The sequence below is a fragment of the Podarcis melisellensis genome, assembly GCF_964234715.1.
Source record: "Podarcis melisellensis genome assembly, chromosome: 8".
Lineage (NCBI taxonomy): Eukaryota > Metazoa > Chordata > Lepidosauria > Squamata > Lacertidae > Podarcis > Podarcis melisellensis.
This window is the reverse complement of record NC_138540.1, coordinates 89,704,794-89,717,482: the sequence shown is the minus strand read 5'-3', so window position 1 is coordinate 89,717,482 and position 12,689 is coordinate 89,704,794. Positions and strand designations below refer to the sequence as shown.

The 12,689-nt window shown below is 46.9% G+C and overlaps 1 protein-coding gene across 1 annotated transcript in view; it reads right to left on the bottom strand.

The window, feature by feature from the left end:
• LOC309375829 (transmembrane protein 87A-like) overlaps positions 1–11,464 on the bottom strand; it is a gene marked incomplete at its 5' end in the record, with an annotated part of 32,108 nt that extends 20,644 nt beyond the window's left edge. The window contains 5 exons of the mRNA XM_081921746.1: positions 1,084–1,152; positions 2,206–2,316; positions 3,403–3,494; positions 6,224–6,290; positions 11,306–11,464. Of these exons, the coding sequence (XP_081777872.1) occupies positions 1,084–1,152; positions 2,206–2,316; positions 3,403–3,494; positions 6,224–6,290; positions 11,306–11,464 (498 nt within the window). The remainder of the gene's footprint in view (positions 1–1,083; positions 1,153–2,205; positions 2,317–3,402; positions 3,495–6,223; positions 6,291–11,305) is intronic.
• Between the last annotated feature and the right edge of the window lie 1,225 nt (positions 11,465–12,689).

Here is a 12,689-nt window from a genome sequence, read left to right as displayed (position 1 = left end):
AAAATTTGCACTGCCCACTTTCCTTCTGGCTTTGCTCGCCTCCCCCCCCCCCCGCCATGCTGAATGGTACAGAAACACCCTGCCTATTTAGGGAAGAACCATCTGGCCTAGTGGGAAGATCCATCCCACCACTGAATTTCATTAAAGGCTGGCTTCAGGGGACCCGGGAGCGCAGTTAAGAGCAGCACTTGCAGCTTGCTGGATCCGCCCGATACAGGGCTGCTTGCTTCCAGAAATCCCATAAGGAGAGTAAGAGTCTTCCCCCGCTGTTGCTCCATTAATAATAATAATAAAAATAAATTTTATTTATACCCCGCCCTCCCCAGCCAAGATCGGGCTCAGGGCAGCTAACACCAGGTATAAAAACCATTGATTGAAATACAGCTTAAAAAACAAGATTAAAGTACAACATTAAAATGCAGCCTCATTTCAGTAGAAACTCAAATCAAAAACTTTTTTGGGATGAAAACGTCAAATCTCCACCAAGGCCAACTATCCAGACTGGTCCTACGTGGGCCAGAAAAAAGCCAGGGAAGTCCCCAAGTAGGAGTTCCATCACAGAAAGAGAAAGGGGAAAGGAAAGAGGGGATCAAGTTGATTCCAAGCCAAAGGCCAGGCGGAACAACTCTGTCTTACAGGCCCTGCAGAAAGATGTCAAGTCCCGCAGGGCCCTGGTCTCATGAGACAGAGCGTTCCACCAGCTGGAGCCATCACTGAGAAGGCCCTGCCTCTGGTTGAGGCTAATCTGACTTCCTTAGGGCCCGGGACCTCCAGGGTGTTGCTATTTATGGACCTTAACGTCCTCTGTGGGACATACCGGGAGCAGCGGTCCTGTAGGTACGAGAAAGAACATAAAGAGAGCCTGCAGGATCAGGCCAGGGGCCCGTCTAATCCAGCATCCTGTCTCCCTTGTGGCAGTGAGTTCCACAGTTTAATGGCCATGCAACCCAACCCCCTCCTTTAAAGCAACCCTGCAGCCCCTCACTATGTCGTCGGGCAGCAATAACAAGGCCAGGGACTTCTGTCTAGAGTGAGACCACAGTCCCGTTCCCCAGCCCCCCAGTTCCCCGACTCTCCACTGACCGAACTGACCACGCCTTCCTCCTTGAAAGGCTCAAGCTTTTGGGGCTTCGGCAGCTCTGGGAAGTGCAGCTGAAAAAGAAAGGGAGACAGCCGGTTGTTAGCGCCCTGTTCTTTTCTCCCGACAAAAGCACCCCCCCACGACCCCTCGCCAGTTTGCAATTCCTAAGGGAAAACGCACCCCACATCTCCTAATTTGGGGATACACCCTTGGCTGCAAAATTGGACCAGATTTCTACCTCTACTTGGTCCAAAGAAAAGCCTCTTTTCCCTCCATGCTCCTCCTCTTATTATTATAAGAATAATAATAAATTTTATTTATACCCTGCCCTCCCCAGCCAAGGCCGGGCTCAGGGCGGCTAACAACCAATAATAAAAACAAGTTGATTGGAATACAACTTAAAAAACAAGGTTAAATACAACAAAATCCTAATCCTAATTTATTATTTATACCCCGCCCATCTAGCTGGGTTTCCCCAGCCACTCTGGGCGGCTTCCAACATTAGACTAAAATACAATAACCTATTAAACATTAAAAGCTTCCCTAAACAGGGCTGCCTTCAGACGTCTTCTAAAAGTTTGGTAGTTATTTTTCTCTTTGACATCTGATGGGAGGGCGTTCCACAGGGCGGGCGCCACTACCGAGAAGGCCCTCTGCCGGGTTCCCTGTAACTTGGCTTCTTGCAGGGAGGGAACCGCCAGAAGGCCCTCGGAGCTGAACGATGGGGGTGGAGACATTAAAACATTAAAAGGAAAGAACCAAGGAGAAGCGAAGGGGTCACGATCTTCAGCCCGGAAACCCAAACGTTCGCCGGGTTGCGCTGAGCCAAGTGGGCCACGACAACACACACTTTGCCCAAAAGCCGCTTCCCACCTCCGGTTTCCTTTCAAAACCTTTCCTCCTCCGCCGATCACCTTCACCCCGTTAGCGAAGGAGCAGGAACAACGCTTCTCCGCAGGCCGCCCTGGGCTCCCCCCAAATCTTCCTTCCTTCTGCAGACACAAAGCCTCTTCCCTGCTCCGTCCAAGGGCCAACCCTCCCCAACGCAGCCGCCTTCCCCGTTAAACCGATCTCGCTCCACCCGCGTCCCAGCGACTCGCCGCCCGCCATTTGGCATTCCCCACCTCATTGAGCTGGCTGCATGGGACCAGGGTCGTGTACCAAATGTACTGGCCGCCTCCAGCGACGCTGGCTTCCGTTTCGTGATGGGTCAGGTACTGGTCCGCCTTGGTTTTCTGAGAGGGCAGAAGAGGAACGTGAGAAACGGGTTGTCGAAAAACTAAAAAACGGACGTGTGAAGATTTTTTGGGGGGAAATATACGATGAATTAAAAAAGATGACGGGGATAACTTTTACTAAAAAAAAACTGGATGCATTTCTATTAACTATTTTAGATAAAGAGATCCCAAAAAATCTAAGAGAGGTATTCTTGTATGCAACCGCAGCAGCTCGTATACTTGTGGCCAAGGAAAGATCACGAGGCTCAAAAAATAACAGATTGGCAAATCAAGTTACAGGAATTGGTGGAGATGGCTCAATTGACTAGCAAACTCAGAGGAATCTCAAAGCAGAAATTTGCAGAAAAATGGGATGGTTATAGAAGATATGTTCAAAAATACAATAATAGTTTTGACTCCGTGCTGGCATTCGAGTGATAAAGGCACTAAAAGGAGGTGGACAACAATTAAGGATTTATTATGTTTTCAGAATGTATTGGAAAATTTATACAGAAAGGTTTATTGTTTTGTGTACATTCAATTGTAAGGAAAAATATAGGCAAAGGGACTTGACAGGAAGTCAAAGCTGAAGAAAAGATTTTGGACGATGAAAGGGGGAAAAATATTTACTTTCATTATTATCATTTTGTGTGGGTGTCTGCACATATGTGTGTTTTTGCATGGAACGTTTGGGAGGAAATAAGACGGTAAATAACAAATAAACTAAATACTGATGTATGTAATTTTTATTTCTTAATTATTTCTAGTGGTAGTATGGTTGTATTGTTTTTAGTAACATTAAATAAAAAATATTTTTTAAAAAAGCAAAAACTAAAAAATGGTGTTCAGGAGCACTGCTGCCTTCAACCACAGAGGCAAAGCACAGACTAGCAACCATGCTAGCAACCATCGACAGGCTTCTCCTTCACAAATTCGACAAATGCTCTTTTAAAGCCATCAAGATTGGTGGCGCTCCTGTGGGAGGGAGTTCCGCAGTCTAACTCTGCACCGCCCACAGACATCCCAGAAGCCCCTGGGCTTCTCAGGGACTCTTCAACCCGCCCCAGTTCCACCCCACAAGCAAAGAAGGGGCCGGTTGCTCACGTCTATGTAGACCTCGTCGTGGCAGTGGGAGCTGCGGAGGTACCAGGTGATGTTCAGGGACAAATCGGGGGTGACGCAGTTCTTTTCCACAACTGCAAAGGGAAAGAAGCATTAGGCGAAGCCGCCAGGAGGGCAGCAAGCGTCTGGCGCCAACCAGGCGTGGAAATGATCTGCCTTAACTTGGGGCTAATAATAATAATAATATTTATACCCCGCCCTCCCAGGCCAGAGCCAGGCTCAGGGCTGCTAACACCAATAAAATCACAAGAAAAACATAATACAGGGGAAAACAAAAGAAAAAAACAACAATTTAAAATACAGGTTAAAATGCAATTTAAAATGCAGCCTCATTTTAAAAGTAGCCCATAGATCAAGACTATAAGGGGAGGAAACATAAGGGTCAGACTAAACCAAAGGCCAGGTGGAACAGCTCCGTCTTGCAGGCCCTACGGAAAGATGTCAAGTCCCGCAAGGGGCCAGTACTGAAAAGGCCCTGGCCCTAGTTAAGACCAGTCTAACCACCTTGCGACCTGGGACCTCCAAAATGTTGTCATTTGTGGACCTTAAGGACCTAAGGCATTAATTTTTTTATCTGTGAATGTATATCTGTGCACACAAACACACACACACATTACTGCCAACAGCACGAGAAAATAACGAACGTGGTGTTGGACGGCATAAAGCCAACGATAAAAAACACACACCATGAAACAAGTACCGTATATCACAAGTCAGTAAATCAAACAGAGCTGAATTACTCCTTCGGAGAAAGCCTGGGTGAAATTAGAATTGTTGGAAGGGACTTGCAAAGGTCCTCTAGACCAAACCAACCCCATGCAATGAAGGAATTCCAGCTAGATAATCCATGACAGATGGCCACCCAGGCTCTGCTTAACAACCTCCAATGAAGGAGAGTTCACCAGCTCCTGAGGGTGTCCGTTCCATGGCTGAACATCTCTTACAGGCACAAATTTCTTCCCCATGTTTAGTCAGAATCTCCTTTCCTGTCCTGTGAATTCCCTTTCCATGGAGGCACAGATTGCAGCTATAACAAAAAAAATTCCTTCCAGTAGCACCTTAAAGACCAACTAAGTTAGTTCTTGGTATGAGCTTTCGTGTGCATGCACACTTCTTCAGATGCACACGAAAGCTCATACCAAGAACTAACTTAGTTGGTCTTTAAGGTGCTACTGGAAGGAATTTTTTTTGTTCTGACTATGGCAGACCAACACGGCTACCAATCTGTAACTGGAGCTATAACAAAGGCGGTGTTTTTTCATCTCCGCCAAGCTAAGCAGTTGGCTCCTTGCCTCTCTCGCCCTGACCTGGTCACCTCCAGACTGGATTATTGTAACTCGCTCTACGTGGGGCTGCCCTTGAGACTGGCCCAGAAACGCCAGCGGGTGCAGAATGCTGCAGCGAGACTCCTTACGGGGTCTTCGCTGCGAGACCACATTCACCCGGTGCTATACCAGCTGCACTGGCTCCCGGTGGAGTACAGGATCAGGTTTAAGGTGCTGGTTTTGACCTTCATAGCCCTATACGCCTAGGACCCTCGTACGTATGGGACCGCCTCTCCTGGTATGTCCCACTGAGGACCTTACAGTCTTCAAACAAATACATCTTCGGTCCCAGGCCACAAGGAGGTTAGGCTGGCCTCAAGCAGAGCCAGGGCTTTTTTGGCCGTGGCCCCGATCTGGTGGAGCGCTCTGTCCCAAGAGACTAGGGCCCTGCGGGACTTGACATATTTCTGCAGGGCCTGCAAGACAGAGCTGTTCCACCTGGCCTTTGGCCAAGGCACAGTCTGACCCCCTCTCTCCTTCTGTAAACCTCACAGAACTCTGGCCCAATGGTTGCCATTAATTTGATTCAGACTTGATTTTAGAATGCATTTCAATTAATTGACTATGATTTTATGTAAACTGTTACTTTTGTTGTTGCTAGCCGCTCTGAGCCTGGCTTCGGCTGAGGAGGGCAGGATACAAATAATTTATTATTATTTTTATTATTATTATTATTATTATTATTATTATTATTATTATTATTAATTGGTTCGGGTCTGACCCTCCTGAGCAGCAAAAGAGAAGCTTGCTCCATCTTCCAGATGACAAAGAACCTCTTGGTCGTCTCTTCTCCAGGCTAAACAGACCCAGCTCCTTCAACTGTTCCTCATCAGGCTTGGTTTCCACACCCCCGACCCTCTTGGCTGCCCCTCTCTGCACACCTTCCAGCTTGTCAATATCTTTCTGAAATTGTGGCACCCAGAACTGGGCACAGGACACCAGGCAGGATCTGACCAAGCCAGAACAGAGCAGTACTATGACTTCCTTTGATCCAGACACTAGACTTCTGTTGATGCAGCCTACAATAGCATTACCTTTTTAATAGCTGTATCACACTGTTAAGCTAAAACCCCTAGATCAGCGGTTCTCAACCTGTGGGTCCCTGGATGTTGTTGGACTACAACTCCCATCATCCCTGAGCTCTGGCCTTGCTAGCTAGGGGTGATGGGAGTTGTAGTCCAACATCTGGGGACCCACAGCTTGAGAAAGGCTGCCCAAGATCCTTTTGTCATGCCCTGCTGTCAAGCCAGGCTCCATCCTATATCTGAATTGGAGGCCTAAATGCCAGTATTGTTGGTGCACCCCAGAGCCACCACAGTAAAGGCCCTGGCCTTAGTGGGAAATAAGACAAACCCTAGGAGCGTATCGTACTACTAAAGCATCTCTCCCGAGGATGGAAGTTTCTCAACAGGAGTGAGACACAAGGTAAGTCTTTGCACAGGTGAGCTGTTTAAAAGTATAACAGCACTGGAACTTACATTTGAGGATAATCTGGGTGTCCTTAAACATCGTTTTGGGTAAGACAAACAAGGTATTCGTTTGGTTCTGAAAAAGAAGAGCAAAAATGAATTGATTAGAGACACCCTCGATCGGGCTCATTCTTCCCCAAAATAGTTTCAGGCCCCCACGCAGGGACCTCTCCTCTGGTTCTGAATCGCAAAGAAAACAACCATGTAGCCTCAGCAGAGCGACAACTTGCAAGTGGAAAATTTCAGCCTGCTCCTGGGGAGAAAGAGATGCTGAGCGGCGAGGAAACATGAGCAGCCTTGTGTTCCAGGCTGTGGGTTAAATTTCCAAAGAATGCAAGCTCAGAAGGCAGGAATGAAAGCCAGGGCGGAGTCACATGCCGCTGGGCAGTTTGGGGCAGGTCACTACCCTCAGTCTCCCCATCTGCATTATGGGGAGAATACCGACGGCAGAGGACTGAGATGAGAACAGTGCAACACTCAAAGTGCGCCATATAATGTTCGAGAAGCATTGCAGCAGGGTGGGAGGTGGGAGAGACGCAGCTTGTGGGACCAGCAGGTGAGGAAACATATATCTCCTCCCTCCCACAACTGCTGCACATCCTAAACCACAACCTGAGGACCATCCATCCCACACACAGAAAGAGTTGCCGGATGTTTAGCTGTAAACATTAGGGCCCTTGTATCTACGGGACCGCCTCTCCTGGTCTGCCCCGCAGAGGACCTTAAGGTTCATGAATAACCACAGTTTAGAGGTCCTGGGCCCTAAGGAAGTCAGACTACCCTCCCCCAGGGCCAGGGCCTTCTCAGTGATGGCTCCGACCTGGTGGAATGCTCTGTCCCATGAGACCAGGGCCCTGCAGGATTTAACCTCCTTCCGCAGGGCCTGTAAGACAGAGCTATTCCACCTGGCTTTCAATTTAGCCTGATCTTTTATTCTCCTTCCTTCCCTCCCCCTCCCCTTTTTATGAAGATTCCCCGCTCTGGGATCCCACAGATAATTCTCCCCTGGTCTCCTCGCTGGCCCAAATAGGACCAATTCAGCCAGCTAGCCCTGGAGATTATCTAATTGTTTTTTGATTTGTATTATTATTCATGTTTTTATACTGTATTTTATGCCTGGTCCTTCGCCATACATTCCTGTTCAGGGAAGCTTTTAATGTTTAATAGGTTATTGTATTTTAGTGTTTTGTTGGAAGCCGCCCAGAGTGGCTGGGGAAACCCAGCCAGATGGGTGGGGTATAAATAATATATTATTTATCTATATTATTATTATTATTATTATTATTATTATTATTATTATTATTATTATTATTATCTCTATGGTGCTGCTTTAAACGGCCATGGCGGATTCCCCCAAGGGAACTGCAGTTTTCTCAACTTTGTTAGCCCAAAGGTTTAGACCAACATGGGCGGAATTCACCTGCTACCCAAATCAGCAATGCAACCTGTTTGCCGAGGTAAACGAATATTAACTCGGGGGCAAACATTCCACGGGGCTTTATTGTCCCCGAGAACAAAACAGAAGTCTGCAGTCTCAAAGGGCAGCCTTTATCTTGCACCTGGGAAACGCAGTTCCAGAAAAACACCTGGCCCAGGACACAGGACTGTGGGCGAGGTTTATGAGCCTGAAGAACGGGGAAAGTAGGCCACAGGAAGAGCATGCATGCGCCCTTCGCCGTCTGCAGCGCCACCGAAAAAAGGAAATTGAGGGTGGTGGTTTTTGGGGGTGGGTTGTGTGCTCAGGAAATGAAGAAATAGGTCACCCCACTTTCTCACATATCAGGACTTGCGGTGAGAATGTGAAAGCATTTCCCGCTAGATGCCGCCTCCGCCTGTTAATAAACACTCAGTGTGATTGATTTCTCAAGCGCTCCTTCCATCCTGCCCTCCGCCAGCGGCTTTCAGTTAGGGGCAGCTTTTAAATAGAGGAAGACTTCCTTGTTCATAGATCATGGGTAGGCAAACTAAGGCCCGGGGGCCGAATCCAGCCCAATCGGATTCAGCCACGGATTCAGCCTTCTAAATCCAGCCCACGGACAGTCCGGGAATCAGCATGTTTTTACATGAGTAGAATGTGCCCTTTTATTTAAAATGAATCTCTGGGTTATTTGTGGGGCATAGGAATTCATTCATTATTTTCCCCCCCAAAATACAGTCATACCTCGGGTTACAGACGCTTCAGGTTGCGTGTTTTCGGGTTATGCACCATGCCAAACCCAGAAGTACCGGAACAGGTTACTTCCAGGTTTCGGTGCTCACACATGCGCAAAACCGCTAAATTGCGCTTTGCGCATAAGCGCCAAATTGCAACCCACACCTGCCGGCAGACGCGGCACTGCGGGTTGCGAACGTGCCACCTGCACGGATCACGTTCGCAACCCCAGTATCCACTGTATAGTCCGGCCCCCCACAAGGTCCGAGGGACAGCGGACCGGCCCCCTGCTGAAAACGTTTGCTGACCGCTGTCATAGATGGTATAATCTGCCCATTCCCATCCCTGAAACAACCCCAAAGGCAGGAGACCTTCAGATCTTTTTCTTGCACAAGGAAGCTCACCCCCCCATCTTGCTACCCACCTTAAAATCCCTCTGCCTTCTATGGAATGAGATCCTTTAAGACCCCAAAGAGGGGTGCAGACTTTTCTTATCACCTCCCCTCTTCCAACCTGCCCTGCCCAACTTTTCCCCAAACATGCACAACACCTCCCCCCAAAAAAACAACCGGTGTCCATAACAGGATTCAGAAATGGTTCACTCCTAGATCTGTTAGCACAGTGCACACAGAGGGAAAAGTCTTCACCTCCTCCATTGGGGTGAATGGCAACCACTACCATCACCCATGTAAGTAGACCTGGTGCCTTCAATGACATGGACCAGGCACAGGCAAACTCCGGCCCTCCAGATGTTTGGGACTACAATTCCCATCATCCCTGACCACTGGTCCTGTTAGCTAGGGATGATGGGAGTTGTAGTCCCCAACATCTGGAGGGCCGGAGTTTGCCTGTGCCTGACATGGACAAAGTGAGGAGGACTGAGAATCAACTTGACCCCCTTCCCCTCTTTCCTTTTTCCTTCTGTGATGGAACTCCTATTTGGGGACTTCCCTGGCTTTTTCTGGCCCATGTAGGACCAGTCTGGATAGTTAGCCTTCGTGAAGATTTGACGTTTTTATCCCCCAAAAAGTTTTTGATTGAGTTTCCACTGAAATGAGGCTGCATTTTAATGTTTTGATGTTGTATTTTAATCTTGTTTTTTTAAGCTGCATTTCAATCAATTGTTTTTGGTGTTAGCCGTGTCTTGGCTGGGGAGGGCGGGGTGTAAATAAAATTTATTATTATTGTTAAGTGTCCTGCAGATGCCCCAACAGACAGGAGCAGGACAAGAAGGGAGGGGATCAGGAACAAGGCCATTATTCTTATTCTTGTTGGTCAGGAACAAGGCCATTATTCTTATTCTTATCCCCACATACATTTGGGGCGCCTGGTCCAGACTCTGCTCTGCTCCTCTCCTCCTAATGGCCGCTGAGGATCAGGCCTGCTCTGGTTTGGCTTCTTGGTCACACCACAACGTGACAAGCGGTTGCGGATGGGCTGTCTGTTTATTCTGAGGAATTTTAATTCAAACACACACATTGTTCTGTGCCATTCATGACAACGTTGGCTATTTTCCTCTCCAATGCCATTATGTTATTATTATTATTACTATATTTCTAAGCCACTCTTCATCCGAGGAGCACAGGATGCTTTACCATATAAGAACACAAAAATAAGCACCGTATACAAACAAAAACAAGGGCCCCACATTAATGATATAAAGGTTAATTTTGAAAGCCATGCAGGGGGAGGGAAGGAAGTTGACAGGCTTTAAAGAGCCAGGGATGTAAAGTGGGGTGTTATGATTTGAATGTATATTATAAAATGGAAAATAAATAAGACCCCCACATTATTACATTGAAGTTAATATCCACAAGCATTATATTAACTATACTGTATTATACCACAGTATATATTATATCCTATTGACTGTATTACAAAGACTATATCATTTTACTTACATACTGAGTTGTATTAATTGCCTATTATATTAATATTAACCCTTATTAATTCTACTATATCATGCTACACTATGTATTAATTATAATATATTGATTATATTCCATTGACTATATCATATTACTTACGTACAGTGGTACCTCGGGTTAAGTACTTAATTTGTTCTGGAGGTCTGTTCTTAACCTGAAACTGTTCTTAACCTGAAGCACCACTTTAGCTAATGGGACCTCCTGCTGCCGCCGTGCCGCCAGAGAACGAATTCTGTTCTCATCCTGAAGCAAAGTTCTTTACCTGAAGCACTATTTCTGGGTTAGCAGAGTCTGTAACCTGAAGCGTATGTAACCTGAGGTACCATTGTATTGAATTGCATTAATTGCATATTATATTAAATACATATTAACCCTTATTAACTGTACTATATTATGCCAAACTATGTATTAATTATACTATCTTGACCAAATCATATTGACTATACCGTATTGAATTGCATTAATTGCGTATTATACTAACAGTAACCCTTATAAGTATACTATATTATGCCATGCCATGTATTAATTGCACTACATTGATTATACCGTATGAAATTGCATTAATTGCCTATTCTATTAACATTAACCCTTATTAATTGTCCTGTATCATGCCACGCTATGTATTAATTGCACTATATTGATTATACCACATTGCTTACGTATTAAACTGCATTAATTGCGTATTATACTAACATTAACCCTTATTAAGTATACTATATTATGCCACACTATGTATTAATTATGCTATATTGACTATACCGTATTAAACTGCATTAATTGCACAGTCTATTAATGGCACATTAACCCTTATTAAGTATACTATATTATGCCACACTACGCATTAATTACACTATATTGACTATACTATATTGACTATACCGTATGAAACTGCATTAATTGCCTGTTCTACTAACATGCACCCGTATTAATTGTCCCCTCTTACGCCCCGCTCTGCCTTCCCTGCCCCCTGCCCCGTTAACCCCTTCGCGCCCGGGCCCCCGGCTCACTCACCCCGCGGGCGTCGAGGCTCCAGCGTCCGGGCTGGGAGGCGGCCCCCGTGGCGGGCCGGGGGGCCAGGGCGGCCCCGCCGAGCAGCAGCAGCAGCGCCAGCCGGAGCAGCGGGAGCCGCGGCCCCACGCAGCGCGCCAGGCGCCCACCCGACGCCGCCATCCTCTTCCGGAACCCCGCGTCACGTGGGCAGGCGGGGGCGGGGCCGGGGAAGGGAGGGGCCGAGGGGCGGGGCGGAGGAGGAGGAGGAGGAAGAGGAAGAGGCTCCGCCTCCCTGGGCCAGGGAGCGGGGGGAAAGAGGCCGCCCCGGGAAGGAACGAAGAAGAAGGCGCCAGGGAGGGAGGGAGGGAGAGAGAGACAGACAGACAGACAGACAGACCGATAGATAGATAGATAGATAGATAGATAGATAGATAGATGATAGATAGATAGATAGATAGATAGATAGATAGATAGATAGATAGATAGAATTGGGGAGAGGGAGAGAAACCAGTGCTGGAATTTCGTACAAGCTCAACAAGCTCTAGCTTAGGGCCCCACTCTCTTGGGGGCCCCCCAAAAATTTAAAGGACTAAAAACTGGATGTACATTTCCAAAATATACATATAATATTAAGTTTCTTATGAGTAAAAATCATTTTAAGTTAGATCTTTATTCTTCTTCTTCTTAATAATAATAAATTTACTTCTATACCAAGCTGTGGGACGCGGGGGGCGCTGTGGGTTAAACCACTGGGCCTCTTGGGCTTGCCGATCAGAAGGTCGGCGGCTCGAATCCCTGCGATGGGGTGAGCTCCCGTTGCCAACCTAGCAGTTCAAAAGCACATCAAAGTGCAAGTAGATAAATAGGTACCGCTCTGGCGGGAAGGTGAACGGCGTTTCCGTGCGCTGCTCTGGTTCGCCAGAAGCGGCTTAGTCCTGCTGGCCACATGACCCGGAAGCTGTCTGCGGACAAACGCTGGCTCCCTCAGCCATTAATAATAATAATAATTATTATTATTATTATTTATTTATACCCCACCCATCTGGCTGGGTTTCCCCAGCCACTCTGGGTGGCTTCCAACAGAATATTAAAATACAATAATCTATTAAACATTAAAAACTTCCCTAAAGAGGGCTGCCTTCAGACGTCTTCTAAAAGTCTGGTAGTTGTTGTTCTCTTTGACATCTGGTGGGAGGGTGTTCCACAGGGCGGGTGCCACTACCGAGAAGGCCTTGTTCCCTGTAACTTGGGTTCTCGCAGTGTAACTTGACTTCTTGCAGTAAAGCGAGATGAGTGCTGCAACCCCAGAGTCGTCCGCGAGTGGACCTAACGGTCAGGGGTCCTTTACCTTTATATCAACCTATACCCGAAGGTCATTTCATTACTGTATTAATATACTTCTTTT